This window comes from Alternaria viburni (assembly GCF_023758015.1).
Source record: "Alternaria viburni strain BMP 2772 chromosome Unknown scaffold_15, whole genome shotgun sequence".
Lineage (NCBI taxonomy): Eukaryota > Fungi > Ascomycota > Dothideomycetes > Pleosporales > Pleosporaceae > Alternaria > Alternaria viburni.
The window spans coordinates 723775-736744 of NW_026055784.1; the positions used below are offsets into that span (position 1 = coordinate 723775).

The window sequence follows — 12970 nt, forward strand, 5'->3', positions numbered from 1 at the left end:
AGGTCTCGTTGTACGTATGAGTCGCACGTTGCCGTAGTCAAGCCGAAATTCATTTGTCTCAAATATATCGGTCCAATCGCAGTCGAGCTCAACACGTCTTGTCTTCCCAGATTTTCAAGAACAGCTTCCACAGGATGGAGAATAGAATGCCCTGCAGACCGTTGGCGATGATTCTCGTCTTCAATCCGCGCCCAAATAGACCCAATCTGCCGTCTTGACGGATGACCTGCTTGGCAGCCTCAGTATAAGATATCCTTGTATCGTTGACCTGTCGATATGTCTTCACAACGCGTAACGAGTTCGATATTGTGTCCGAAGCGACCGAAGCGCAGAAACCGATGAAAGCCGCCCGTAGTAACCACCATCCGATCTGCTGTCTCGATGGCTCTGTTATAGTTTCAGAGAGGAAGTTGTAGACGGCGAACCAGGGGTAATGTCCAACGAAGGTCGCTGCTGCGGTCGCAAAAGCACCCCACCACAGAGAGCCGATGCCGTCGGTCCTAATGCGCTGCCGGAGTAGACCCCAGCCACTAGCACCCTGGGCCTGTAAGGTAGTTTTCAAGGTATCGATTGGTGTTAGTAGCATCCTGAAAGCTGCAGCGCACGCCGATGCAAAGATTGTCTGGATGGGTGATGGAAGCTGCTTCAAGAAGCCGTTGGACTGCAGCAAGGCCAGGATACCAGCGTTGGCGGCTGTGTCTCCGAATCGAGCGATGGGCCCCTGGAAGAGTGCAGCACCCATGCCTTGGTAGTATCGGCCTATACCACCGTCTGCATACAGAGTCTTAGTCGCGACAGTCGTTGATGTTCCGTGGCGATATTGGTAGTTCATGATCGTACGGATGGGCATCAACAGCAACACTTGCAGTATCATCGCCGCAGCACCACTCAAACCCCCACCCAATGCACGCTTCAATGCGCCCTTGAGATCGAACTACGCATGATGTGAGCTTTTGAAGTTTGCATGTGCCGCGACAGTGCATAGGAACGTACATCGACGTCATCGGCCTCTATCCAGCCTTTGATGAAGACAGCAACGACCAGTATCGCGAAAACGGCAAGCATGCCTCTCCAAATATAATACCAGGTCTTGGACGCTGCCTTTTCCGGCTGGTCGATGATTTCGTCGCTTTCCGATGGTGTGGGCGTGTGCTGACGCGCGGCATCATGCGAGAGCAAGGGCGCGCGCTCGTCTGGCACGCTACCGCCCTCTAAGTCGCGTTGAGAAGGCATCGTGGTAAGTATATGGTGTTGAAGTGCGACGTTACACACTATATCGCCTTCATTCGACGCGTGTTGAGATGGATTACCAATCCGGCGCGATGACGCGCACTCGGCAATACCTTCAAGCCGAACGAGGCGGACCCACTTTCCGATCACGTGACGCTCAGTCCTGCTGGGCTACCGAGCACCATCTACCAGAAATCAATGACACAGCTACTCATCAACCTCTCGAACACCACGCCGCTACTAGCACACATTATTCGTCTATCAGTGTCATGCTAGTTCGATTTTCACGGACGTTGACGAGAACGTCCTCACTTCCATCTCCGACATGAAGTGCTCAATGCTGCGAGCGAGTGTGACTTTGCTCACCAATCAGCTCGCTGTTAGGGTTTCGAAGACTCACCAACCCCTATTCTCTGCGCTGTTATGATTGCACGGCTTTGTTCGAATCGTGATAGGGTTCACGGCGCGTGGGAAAGAGGCGCACTCACAAGTCGACGAAAAGGTCGCCATCAAAAGTTGTGTCGCCCCATCGAAGTTAGCAGAGTGTTGCTGCGATGCTTCGGGTCGAGGTTACACGGGACGACCTTTTCACAGCCCCCTATAGGTCTTGGCTTGTAAGGCAAGCGATCTTGGTATGCCACACCGATCAGAGGCCTCACAACAGGTTAGTCGTTAAGTCACTGAACCACATCGCTAACACAACGGATGATGTCTGCCGTTTATCCATGCGGGTTCCACTCATCGCGCCCCCGGATTATACAGCCGTGACAGCCAGGCACAGCCGCAATTGCATCGCTAAGCAGGCCAATCACCATGAAATGCACACGAGACCCGAGTTACTTAGGCTCTGTTGTAAATCAGGCCACCAGCGCCAATGTGTGGTATACCAACACAGAAGGTTTTCCGCCACATTCCAGTCATTTGAGCAGAACGCCAACCCATTGAGATGATAGCCGCTGTAACCGTCCAAGCCAAGATACTGCGCCCTGGGCTTGGCTAACCGGTGAGGATGCCCTACTATAACCCTACGATGCTTAAAGGGACGTAAACACCTCTTAAGAAAAGGTTTGTGTTGTGCATATCACGAATCATCTTTCACTACACCTGCATCCACCACCACCACAATGGCACCCCTCCTCTCAACCATGCTGTTCGCAGCCAGCGCATCAGCCCAAGTCACAACCTCCTTCTGGATGCCCATCTATGGGCTAGGAACAGACAACATCGGTTTCGTCGGCTCCGTCATCGACGCCAACGGAACTCACACCACCGTTGCTGTTGACTACGACGAAGGCACCGATACATCCGCTCTGAGCCTCGCTGCCGATACTCCCCAGATTTTGACCATTGGCCCCGACTTTTACGGAACAAAGATCAACATTGGCCTTGCTGCTAGTGGCGATGAGGAGGAGGACACCTACTCACTCGACTGCTCCTGGCCGACCCCCGAAGAAGTAGGGTCGAACCGTACATGTACTGTGTCGTACCCCCCAGAAATCGCTCGGCAACTCTGCGAGAACCCCACTTACCCTTCTACGAGTGAAAGGGTCTGGTCAAGAACACACACCTTCCCTGCGCGCGGGTCAGAGCCTGCAGGTACAGAGACAGTCAGGCAGACTTTGAGCTATGGCTATGGCTCTGCTATCTCGACTGGTACCCGGTCAGCCTTTTGCAGTGAGAGTGGTACGCCTGACGAAGGTTATACTTCCGTAGGGGAGCTCTCAGGAACAGAGTTCGGGACTTACTACCTTGTTATCACTGCGGGGACGGAGAAGTTGGAGGCTACTGCTGCGGCTACTCCGACGATGTCGAGTGCCATGTCTACGGGTGCTCCCTCAAACGCGACAGGTGCTTCTGGGACTGCGCCTGTGCCTGAGGTGACGGAGGCTGGTGCGCCGATGGTCAGGGGTGCGCCGCTGTTGGCTGGACTTGGCGCTGCTGCTGCTGCATTCTTTGTCTAGTCTGTTAGCTTGATGGATGAGGCAGGATGACATGGAGCACTCGTTTGGTAACTTGTAACGCAGCTCCCAGCACTATTTAGTATGACACACTAAGAAAAGATACCCGTTGGTTTACCTATCTTTACATGCGGATCTTGCATTGCACTATTAATCACACCCACTTTTCGAGCACAACCCTCGGGGCTTATTCTAGATCAATTTTGATATCGCCACGCCTCTTTAATTTCATGCGTTGCTACAAGTATCTGACATCAATATCGTGTTTTGCGGCTGATGTAATACACAATCTCCATAACTTGACGATCTTGAATAAAACAACAAGGCCTGTGATTTGATACTGGCAGCCACGTGCAGGATACATGCACCAACTATTATACCTACCAAGTACCGCTCAGAACACCCAGCCATGCCACTATCCCGAAACCTTCGTAGAAGCACCACAATATACCAACCAACCAGCTCTGCTAAAACCCGAAAGCATCCAACAAACTATTCGCATCCGGCTCATTGAACTGAGTCGGCGGCGGTTTTTTCTTCGGCTCCTCCTTAGGCTTCTCATCATTCTTCTTATCCTCTTCGTCCTCTTGCTCCCCCTCTTCTTCACCATCCTCCTCGCCATCCTCTTCATCACTCTCCCTACTTTCCTCCAGCGTCCCCTTACTTTCCGCCAAATCATTGTGAGCATGCTCTCGTACCGGTAAATCGGCAATAACAAGCGAACTCCTCCTGCGAAGTAGCTTCCTAGGATCAAAGTCAAAGTCCGTCGCAGATTGATTCCTCCCTTGCGATTGATAGCTCTGTCGTGGCATCGAGGGGCTTAGCGGTGGACGGCCGGATGTTGCTTTTGTCGGCGGTGGTGGGAGTAAGAATTCCCACGTCTTGACTAGATCGAGGGCGAGGACGTCGCAGCCCATGCGGTCGTATAGGCCAGCGGTGTGTAGCACAAAGTCCCATTCTTCGCGCATGCCTATCATTGTGGCTCCGCGTAATGTTTGGAGCGACTTCTCGCGGAGTTGCTTGTACAGGACTACCAGGGCAGGGTCGTCGGTGAGGTACGATTTAGCGGCTGAACTGGGGGGCTCGGAAGTCTCAAGTAGAGAGGTCAGCGGTGTTACCAGCGAGCGAACGGCCATGTCTTTCTTGTTCAATAGCCAGTATGCCCATGTTGCGAGCCATCGATTGCCCTCTCTAGCAGCTTGGGGCAGAATCTTGTCTCTCAAGAAGTCCAGCAGGATGGGTGAGTCGTCACCACCGTAGACGCGGGCAACTGCTATGGCGAGCTGGGTATCACCAAGCTGATTATGGAGAACGCTGACAGCGTCTTGTAGATGGTCTGCAAGAAGGAAGAACGATGCAGCATACTCGAATCTTCTCCTGCCCATCAATGCGTACGCGTTCTTGAGTGCAGCGGTCTTCCAGCGGTCTTCGTTGAAGTTGTTCGACAATAGTCGATGTGTTGCGCCCTGTTCTCTCGACCAAGTAGCCATTCGCCAGAGACCCACTAGAACCGGCTTCTTCCGGAGGGCCATGTAGTATAGGGCGCAGTCGACGGGGTTCTTTTCGTCGGTCTTCGTGTACTCGTTCCGAGCAATGACCTCGAATTGGGCGCGCTGTAGGTGTCGTTAGCATTTTCTACCGACAAGGAAGAGGATACTGTACCAATGCGTTGATGTCGGACATCCACATGAACACTCCACACTCCTTTGCGTGCTGCCACATCATCTTCCCGCTAAAGTGCCTGCTGACAAGGTCGACAAGAATATCCTGGCTACCTGAATGGAACGCCCAGATGATCTCGCGCCACGAGATGGGTCCCTTGTGCGTCTCACTCAGTACATGCTGTCGGAAGAACAGCAAGAAGCGACCAGCGTTATCGTCAATCGATCGTCGATGCTTCTCCACCATACCAATACACTCGATGATGTCGGCCAAGCGAAATTGTTCACGACTAGTCAAGAGCGGTATCCGCTTAGTGGTCAGGAGCTCTTTGAGACTAGAGGCGACTTCTTCGGTGACTGCTTCAGGCTCGCTGTCGTCAGAGAAATCGGCATATGATGAATGCACCTCTTTTCGAGATGCAGTCATTTGAGTCTGCACAGGTTAGTTACATCTAGATAGAGCTGTTCATATACATGCCTCAGCTTCTGAGAAGTCTTCAGGTGCGAATCCCAACGAGCTGTCAAGCTCTTCGCCTTCGATCCAGAACTTGAGTGTACTGTAAAGCCGGATCAAGATGCGCTGCACCAATAGTAATTTGCCAGCCAAGACGCATTGTGAAAGTAACTGGGGGTGGTACGCGGGTAGAGGACCGTTGAGTCTGCTAACCGCATCGAAGATGTCAATAGATGCCGTCTTCCGTGAGATGGTACGTAAGCTAGGGAATAGCCCTTCGGACACCTGGACATGCTCATCTTGAATGAAGAGCTGGTTGCCTGCGCCAATGACCAGATTACCACTGCTTAGCCATACCGAATCGCCGATCGGATGTGGCGTGATGTCGCGAATGCGCACGTCACTGATCTGTACCCAGGATGGACCGGCGTTGAGGTAATCGTATCGCAGCTGGGCGTAGATGACGACACGGTGGGGGAAGCCAACAGCAAGTATGGACTGATTGTCGGGAGTAGAAGACCAGTCGAGATCCTGAATGCTTCCGCTGCCTTCGAATGTCTCTTCATGTTCCAACTGGGCGCTTCGGGTGTTCCATATAGTGAGCGTAGTTCGATCAGCATCAGCCAACGCAGCCTTACGTATCGACGTGCCACTAGCAAGTGATGGGTTCTTAACGCCAGTCTCGACCTCCGAAGTCAACAGCCAGTCCAATTTTCGGTCTTCGATGCTGACGCGCGCAGTCCAGGACTTGATGATTCCGGATTTTGTGTATGAGATGGCTACATCCCGAGCAAAGGTGTCAAGGAAACCCGAGATGACGGGTGCTGTACCAGCGGGGTCTACAGGCAGTACAAAGGCAAGGTCGTCGCCAGATCCAAGGTTAAATGTGGAAAACTCGTTGAGCGTGATCTCTGAATGACCGTTGGTATAGCCATTGGTGTGCGCGATGGCGGGCTGTTCCTCACTCGAAAGTGCATCTCGCTCCGATTTTGGCAGTGTGACCTCCCAGCAGATACCCTTCATCTCGGCACTGATGGTGGCGATATGTATGCGCTGTCCGCCAACTTCGACCTCTGGTATCACTAGCAAACAAAGAGGTTTGCCCTGGAGTTTATATGCGAGCCGTGTCATCTCAACGGCCTCATGACCACGGGTATCCCAAAGCGAGATCTCGGCATGATGTAGGAAGACAATGAAGTTACCCTCTTGCAAGAGAGCAGTACGATGGATGTGCTCCGTCACTTTGACGCTGCAGTGTCGATGTAACGTCATGCCCTGATCGCTCTGCCGCTGTAGCCATACAATACATTCATCTGTCGTGGTCCGCGATACCAATGCTCTTCCGCTAGCTGTGCGATTGACCTTCTTGATGGCATGTGAGTGTCCCGTCCACATAGCCTTACGCTGAATGCGCTGTGGCTGTGACGAAGGGTCGAACAGATAGTCGATGCGCGACTCTAGCCACTCGATTCGCCCGTCAAAGTGATGCGATAGCAGGGTCAACTCAGAGTCGGGCTTGTCGCCGATGAATGCGTAGAACTGTACATTGTCCTCGATGGGTTTCGGTACTTTTGCGAAGTGTAGATGAAGTCCATCGACATGCGCAATGTTGAAGACGTCGGTGACCTTCTTCTGTTTTGCCCCTACGTTCTCAAAACCCCACGCAGACATATTGCCTCTATCATCCAGCACAACGCATATCTCCGGGTTGCGGTTCGCGACTTCTATCAGGTGATGCAGCGCGATGCCGTGGTCTTTCTCTTCTGCCGAAGCCTGTTGCATCGCTCTTTCCGTCGCGTGCGTAAAGTGTTTGCCGTCGATGAAGAAGGCATAGCGCTTCTTCGACTGCTGCTCCAGTGGCACATGCCGTGACATTATCGACTCGACGAGGTCAACCTCAGCCCACATGTGCATGCCGTCTACGCCGTGATGCTCTCCTGGTACCCAGACTCGCACCTTCTGGTCCGCGCATATTGTGTAGAGTACGTTGTCCGTGGACTGGTCTTTGTGGTACGGGTGTCGCCAATGCAAGCCTGTGATGGCCTTGGGGTGTGGGAGGTAGAAGTAGTCGAAGCTCTGATCCGCCGAACCGAAAGACGTGCGTCGCCATATCTTGAGGAGGCGGTCGTACCTGCCTGTCGAAGCTATCAACTCGGCATCGGGCGAGAAGTGGGCGAACTTGACGGGGTTCGCTAGCTGCTTTGTCCAGATCCGTTCAATGTCGCTGTGGGTGTTGAAGAGGGTGAGGGATGCGCTGCCCACGAGTAATTCGTCTGGCATGCCCCATGAAAGGGTCGTTATCGTGTCATCGGCGTCAGACAGGGACGTGCTGCCCTGTTGCGACCACTGCGCATATCAGCAGTCATTCCTCGCTGCCCCTCCTTGTGTGCCCACCTTGATCGCGCCTTCATCCTGCCCGTATGGCCGATATATGTATATGTGTCGCGTCGAACATGCCGCGAGCTTGCCGGTGCCTTCGTCGATCGCGACTGCCTCAAGCTCGAATTCCTCGTCGATGTAGATGGTTTGGAGGACGTGGTTGGGTCGATCGAGGATGATCAGCGCGTTACCGGAGATGTAGACCTACACGAAGCGCAAGTCAGTCTTTGTGCGCGTCGCAAAGGTATAGTCATACGATTATCTGGAGGCCTTCCCACAGGCCATGAGCGACAGCTTGGAGCTTAGCCTGGGGTCGCCCAGGGAGGATACCGCGCATAGAAGTTATCGAGCTCGACTACCGTTGATTGCGCATTATTAGGCAGTCGCTGGATGTCAAGTAGCGTCCAGTCGGCAGTAGTACGTGTGGGCGTATATTAAGCTTCCGGTGTCTCGCGGTACGAGATGCGACACCTAGGGTTCCTAGAATGTTGAAGCTCACGCGCACGATCCACGTGGTATGTCGTCACCTCGGACATCGGCAATCGTGGAGAAGAGATGCGGCACAGCTATTGTTGCAAGCGAGTCGAACGGGTGGGGAAGGACATATACTGCCCTATCGCAACAGATGGGGTGTTGTGCGGAGTCAAGATGCATTGTCGACGCCTCGGGGTTCCTGCCAGCCTTCCGCATGCATTTCGGAATCGGAACACTAGCGCGAAATCAGAAATGTCGGCCCGGCATCGACGTGTCGCGCTTAGGCTACATAGACGCGTCTTTGTGGTAACTGGTGTCTACATCTATTCTCGTTCATACTCGCGCATGACTTAGGCCATCGTTCTCTGTACCTTTCCTTCAACTTCATCCTGCTCGCCCTTACCCTTCCACTCCACCGTTACGGTAATACCGCGATCATCGCCCTTCTCCTTCGCATACGTCAGGGTACCCTCCAATACCGTGCCCTTCTTATATGCTTGCTTCTCCGCGACTTCTGGATCAAGCAGCAGGACTGCCTGATGCCAATGTGTAGGTGTGTTGCTCGGACCTGTTGAGAAGCCCAGACCCGGGATACCGTTCTTGCCCCAATCAACGTTGTCAAGCGTCTTAACATCCTGGGAGCTGCCAGGGTGGATGAAGATTGTGTCGAACCATATCGCAATGGCCTGGATGGATGTGATGTCGCGGTCGAGTGTCATGCGAAGAGGCACCTTGAAGCTCAGATCTTGCACAGACACAGTCTTCATCTCCAGCAGATGGCTCGTGGCAGTGCCGCAGAGCGCCTTCTCAGGCACGTCAAAGACACCGATTTCGTGTGTGTTGAGCAGACCACCCGGGATCATAGGTGAAAAGTCGAACCCATAGATGTCCTTCCAGAATTTCTCGCTCGTGCTGTCTGCTATCCAGTCGGCATCCGAGATTGGTGCAAGACGGATGTTGCAGTGGGATGGTACCATGATGCCGTCAGGCTTGAGGTACATGTCGCGTGCGCGCAGGACCGAATCCAACATGCCTTCGAAGAGGAGACCGTAGCCCATCCATTCCGAGATGATGATGTCGACCTTCTCCTTGCCAATCAACCGCTGGGTGTTGAAGTCTTCCGCGCGGCCTTGGATCAGTTCAATACGGTCCTGGTATCCGTTCTTCGCGATGATCTCCTTCGCGCGGACAGCGATGCCAGAGTTGTCGACTGCGAACACCTTCTTCGCGCCTGCACGTGCGCAGAAGAGGGATAAGATACCAGTACCGCATCCGACGTCAAGCACAGTCTTTCCAGCAAAAACCTCGGCGTTCTTCTCGATGAAGTCACGGTACCCTTCTGTTCGTACGCGATCCTCGATCATCTCACGATGGATGCTGTTGCCCTTGTACGATTCGAAGTAGTCCTGGTCCCGATCGTTGGTGAGCTTGATCTTGGAAAAGTCTTCTTGCATGTCCTTGTGCATCTTTGCTTCATACTCGTCGTAATCGATAGCCTTGCTATCGTCATCTGGCATGAGATCTCCGAGTTCAAAGAGTAAGGCGTCATCTTCCAATACTGGCTGTAGATATTTGTCGCTTGTGAGATCATCTAGAGTTACTTTGATACTCTTGGGATCTGTGCCTTTTTGTGCTTCTGATCGGAGGTAGTTGATCAGCTTGATGATGGTGATCTCGTCCGCGTCTAGTGCAGACAGTCAGTAGTCATCCGAAAAGGGTAAGGCGTAGAACGTGTAGATGAGCGTTCAACATTGTGAGTCGTACCTGGTCCAAGTCCTTTGATCGTTGCGGGCAGATCAAATCCATTTTCAGTTTTGTTGTGCTCTACCATGTCCGACACACGAGTCCATTGTCGATCCGAAAATAGATCTTTGAAAGTAGTCGTATCCGGCTCGCTTGCGTCTTCGACGATGCTGCCGACAGAGCTCGCGGTGTCCGATTCGGTGTCTGACATGTCTTCTAGAGTGACTTTCGCTCTGTTTTCGAACGCAAGTCTTGAAATTTATGCAAAAATTGCAATGAGTCGGGATGTCGCGTCAAGTTTCCTTTGGTGGGGGAAGGCTCTGCGGTTAGTGTGCTTTTGTGGGCGATGCTGCGGGGCAGGTGTGTCGCGCCTGCCGTATCGATCTTCGCACCTCCTTTCATTCTCACCTATCGTCTTCGCGTGCCATCAACGCTCATCATCTTCATCCGTGCCATCAAGTTTATCGAAGTTTCCTGATCAAACCGGCTACAGCTTGTTGGATAGCATTATGAACCTCTTCTTCTCTACATATTCAGCGCAATGCAATGGATCGTGCCTTCCATCATGCGACACAGCGACGTGCCATCGCCATACGCGTTCTCCTCGTCAGTCCCGACTTCTTATCATCCTTCATCTTTCTCGCTCAACGCTCAATTCAGATATTGGCAGACTATCATGTCTCTCACCATCAGCAGCATCGTGTCACTCGAGCGGCATGTGTAGTCACGCACAAGGGTCACGCCAGGTTCTGTTCTCATCCATTCTGCGCCTACAGTATGCTATCCATGCGTACGTTTGTTGCTAATAGTCGCTAGTGGTGAAGCCGCTTTGTTGCTGTGCGTTTATTCAATATTTGACAACGTCGTTTGTACCTTCCTCTAACTTCAGCGCCCGCATCGAACTTTTACCGCGCTTTCGCTACCCCAGCCTCGGGCCGTTATCTTGATCTCGACCGTGTCAGGTGTGTCGGTCAGCTACTAATCAGAATCTTCCTCGAGCATCTGGCGGGCGAGCTCCATGGCGTGGTCAGTCACACGTGGCTTCTTGGCTGGCGGAAGTGCGTCGGCCTCCACGTCCGCTGCCTTGACGACCTCAGGCTCCTTGTCCTCGACCTCCATATTCTCGGCCTTGACGTCCGCGGTCTCCTCCAAATCCTCTGCCACCTTCACGTGCTCGATCTCACCACCGTTTTCCTCCTCGTCTGAGGATTCGCCAGCGTCGCTTCCGTAGCCATGCTCGACTTCCTCTTCGTCACTCTCGTCAGCAGGAAGCTCAGTCTGATCCTCGACTTCGTCGCTGCCGGATGACGGAGCATCGCGCTTGCGTTTCTTGGAGATTTTGCTTGCAGTCGAAGTAATGCCGGCACCGTCGTAGTCTTCGTGAACCACAATATCATCACCAGTCTGTGTGTTCACAGATCGGAACTTGGGCTTGTATGTCTTGGGCTTACCGGTGCCCTTTCGATGATTGGCGCGCTTCTCAACTGGAAACTCTGACAGAGGGATCATGTGTTTAGGGTACCGCTCCTCATTGCTCACCACGCCGCCACCTTCAACCAGCAGTCGAAAGTCTCGGGCGTTCTCACGAAGATACGCCATCGTCTTGTTTTTCGTCTCATGAGCAGACGTGATCTGTCCTCGGAGAGCGTCCAGACCACGATTCTTTCCACCAGCCTTGTTGATGGCTTCAACGATCTTGGCCAAGTCGGCGGTGGTAATGGTGTCGTACGCGTCAAAACCCTTGGTGTGTACGAAGTCGTTGATGCCAGTGTACATGGCGCAGATCTCTGGGACGGTCCAGTGATCACGGTTCTTCTTCTTTTCGTAGGCGGCGTTGGACCGGCGCGAGATCTGGTCAATCCACTTGTTGTATGCGTCCTTCCATTTCTTGTCGTTGGGGTCGATGTTGGTGAGTTTCGACTGGCCAACGTGGACGTGTTCATATGCGCGGGTACGGGCGTTGAAGCGGCGGAGGGCGATGCTTGGGGTGAAGACCTCATGGATGCCCTTGAAAGTCCGCTCCCAACGGTTCTCGCTAATCTTGTTCCACTCCACCACGGGGTTGTTCTTCTTCTCCTTGTCCTTCTTGGGGACCTTGCAGCTCTCGAGGTCAGGGAAGAAGATGCAGTCATCGGCTTCGTACAAGTCACGGTCGGCGGATTCGCGCTTCTCTGGGATCACGTTCTTCTGGGTGAACCAGCTCTTGCCATCAGGCATTTGGATCTTGAAAGTCGCTTCGATCTTGGTGGGGTCAGTGTCGTGGGGCGCGAACGTCTCTTTCGATGTGAGCTCCTTGTTGACTAGCTCTCGACCGGCGTATGGTGCAGGGTCGTCCGACAGTTCGCCACCGCTATCCTCATCAACTGGGATGGATTCGGCACCCGAAAGGTGTTCCGGTGGGCTGCTGACGGGCATCTTGATCTTGATCTTGCTCTGGGGTGTTGGGACCGCAGCCGCGCTGGGAACCTCGCGGGCCAGGCTGCCGATCAGGTGGGGCGCCATATTCATGCGTTTTTGTCCTTTTGTGAAGGTTTATCGGATGCGTACAAGTTATGTGTTGGAAGCGTGGGGGTATGCGCTGAGTGGGAACAGTCGTGGCAAGAGGTGGAATAGCCCTTCAGAGAAATGTGTCAGTCAATGCGCTTCAAACGTCGGATTAGACAGATGAGACGACTCAAAAGGTTGCATCGCTGGTATTGCGCACGGAAATCGAACGGTTCAACACTTACGGCGCGACGTCGACTATGTTTGCCGGGTATAGTCGCGAAGTCAGATGCGCAGATATCACGCGTTACAATCCTGCGCGCGCCAGATCGAAAAGGTTGTTATGACCAAGTCACTAATTCTGAGAGTAGAGGCTCCAAGGTGTGGTGACGGTGTCGCAGCTGGTCACGCAGAGAAATGAGCAAGATGTACGCCAAGGAAGGGGAAAACTCAAGGTCTCAAAACAAGGCTTAACAAATTGGGACAGTGCGCGCGTCACTGCCTGCAGAAAAAGGCCTCAAAAGGCTCATTCACTTCTGGTGCTTCGCGTCCGAGGAGTTGCGCAGTCACTGGCGTATTAGGGCAGT

The 12970-nt window shown here is 53.2% G+C and overlaps 6 protein-coding genes across 6 annotated transcripts; 1 reads left to right on the plus strand and 5 right to left on the minus strand.

The window, feature by feature from the left end:
• Positions 1-88: 88 nt before the first annotated feature.
• On the minus strand, positions 89-1233 carry J4E79_007259 (uncharacterized protein; the record flags this gene model as incomplete). Its single annotated transcript, XM_049356126.1, has 2 exons — positions 89-934; positions 994-1233. The coding sequence occupies 2 exons, from the start codon at positions 1231-1233 to the stop codon at positions 89-91; spliced, it is 1086 nt and encodes a 361-aa protein (XP_049209580.1).
• A 1121-nt stretch (positions 1234-2354) lies between these two features.
• Positions 2355-3191, plus strand: J4E79_007260 (uncharacterized protein; the record flags this gene model as incomplete). The annotated part of the gene is made up of 2 exons (XM_049356127.1): positions 2355-2913; positions 2944-3191. The coding sequence occupies 2 exons, from the start codon at positions 2355-2357 to the stop codon at positions 3189-3191; spliced, it is 807 nt and encodes a 268-aa protein (XP_049209581.1).
• Positions 3192-3655: 464 nt separating this feature from the next.
• J4E79_007261 (uncharacterized protein) lies at positions 3656-5276 on the minus strand (the record flags this gene model as incomplete). The annotated part of the gene is made up of 2 exons (XM_049356128.1): positions 3656-4801; positions 4851-5276. 2 exons carry the CDS (start codon positions 5274-5276, stop codon positions 3656-3658), a joined length of 1572 nt encoding a protein of 523 aa, XP_049209582.1.
• A 39-nt stretch (positions 5277-5315) lies between these two features.
• J4E79_007262 (uncharacterized protein) lies at positions 5316-8019 on the minus strand (the record flags this gene model as incomplete). The annotated part of the gene is made up of 3 exons (XM_049356129.1): positions 5316-7649; positions 7698-7886; positions 7939-8019. 3 exons carry the CDS (start codon positions 8017-8019, stop codon positions 5316-5318), a joined length of 2604 nt encoding a protein of 867 aa, XP_049209583.1.
• A 487-nt stretch (positions 8020-8506) lies between these two features.
• Positions 8507-10110, minus strand: J4E79_007263 (uncharacterized protein; the record flags this gene model as incomplete). The annotated part of the gene is made up of 2 exons (XM_049356130.1): positions 8507-9840; positions 9921-10110. 2 exons carry the CDS (start codon positions 10108-10110, stop codon positions 8507-8509), a joined length of 1524 nt encoding a protein of 507 aa, XP_049209584.1.
• Positions 10111-10877: 767 nt separating this feature from the next.
• J4E79_007264 (uncharacterized protein) lies at positions 10878-12401 on the minus strand (the record flags this gene model as incomplete). The annotated part of the gene is made up of 2 exons (XM_049356131.1): positions 10878-11390; positions 11439-12401. The coding sequence occupies 2 exons, from the start codon at positions 12399-12401 to the stop codon at positions 10878-10880; spliced, it is 1476 nt and encodes a 491-aa protein (XP_049209585.1).
• Positions 12402-12970: the final 569 nt, after the last annotated feature.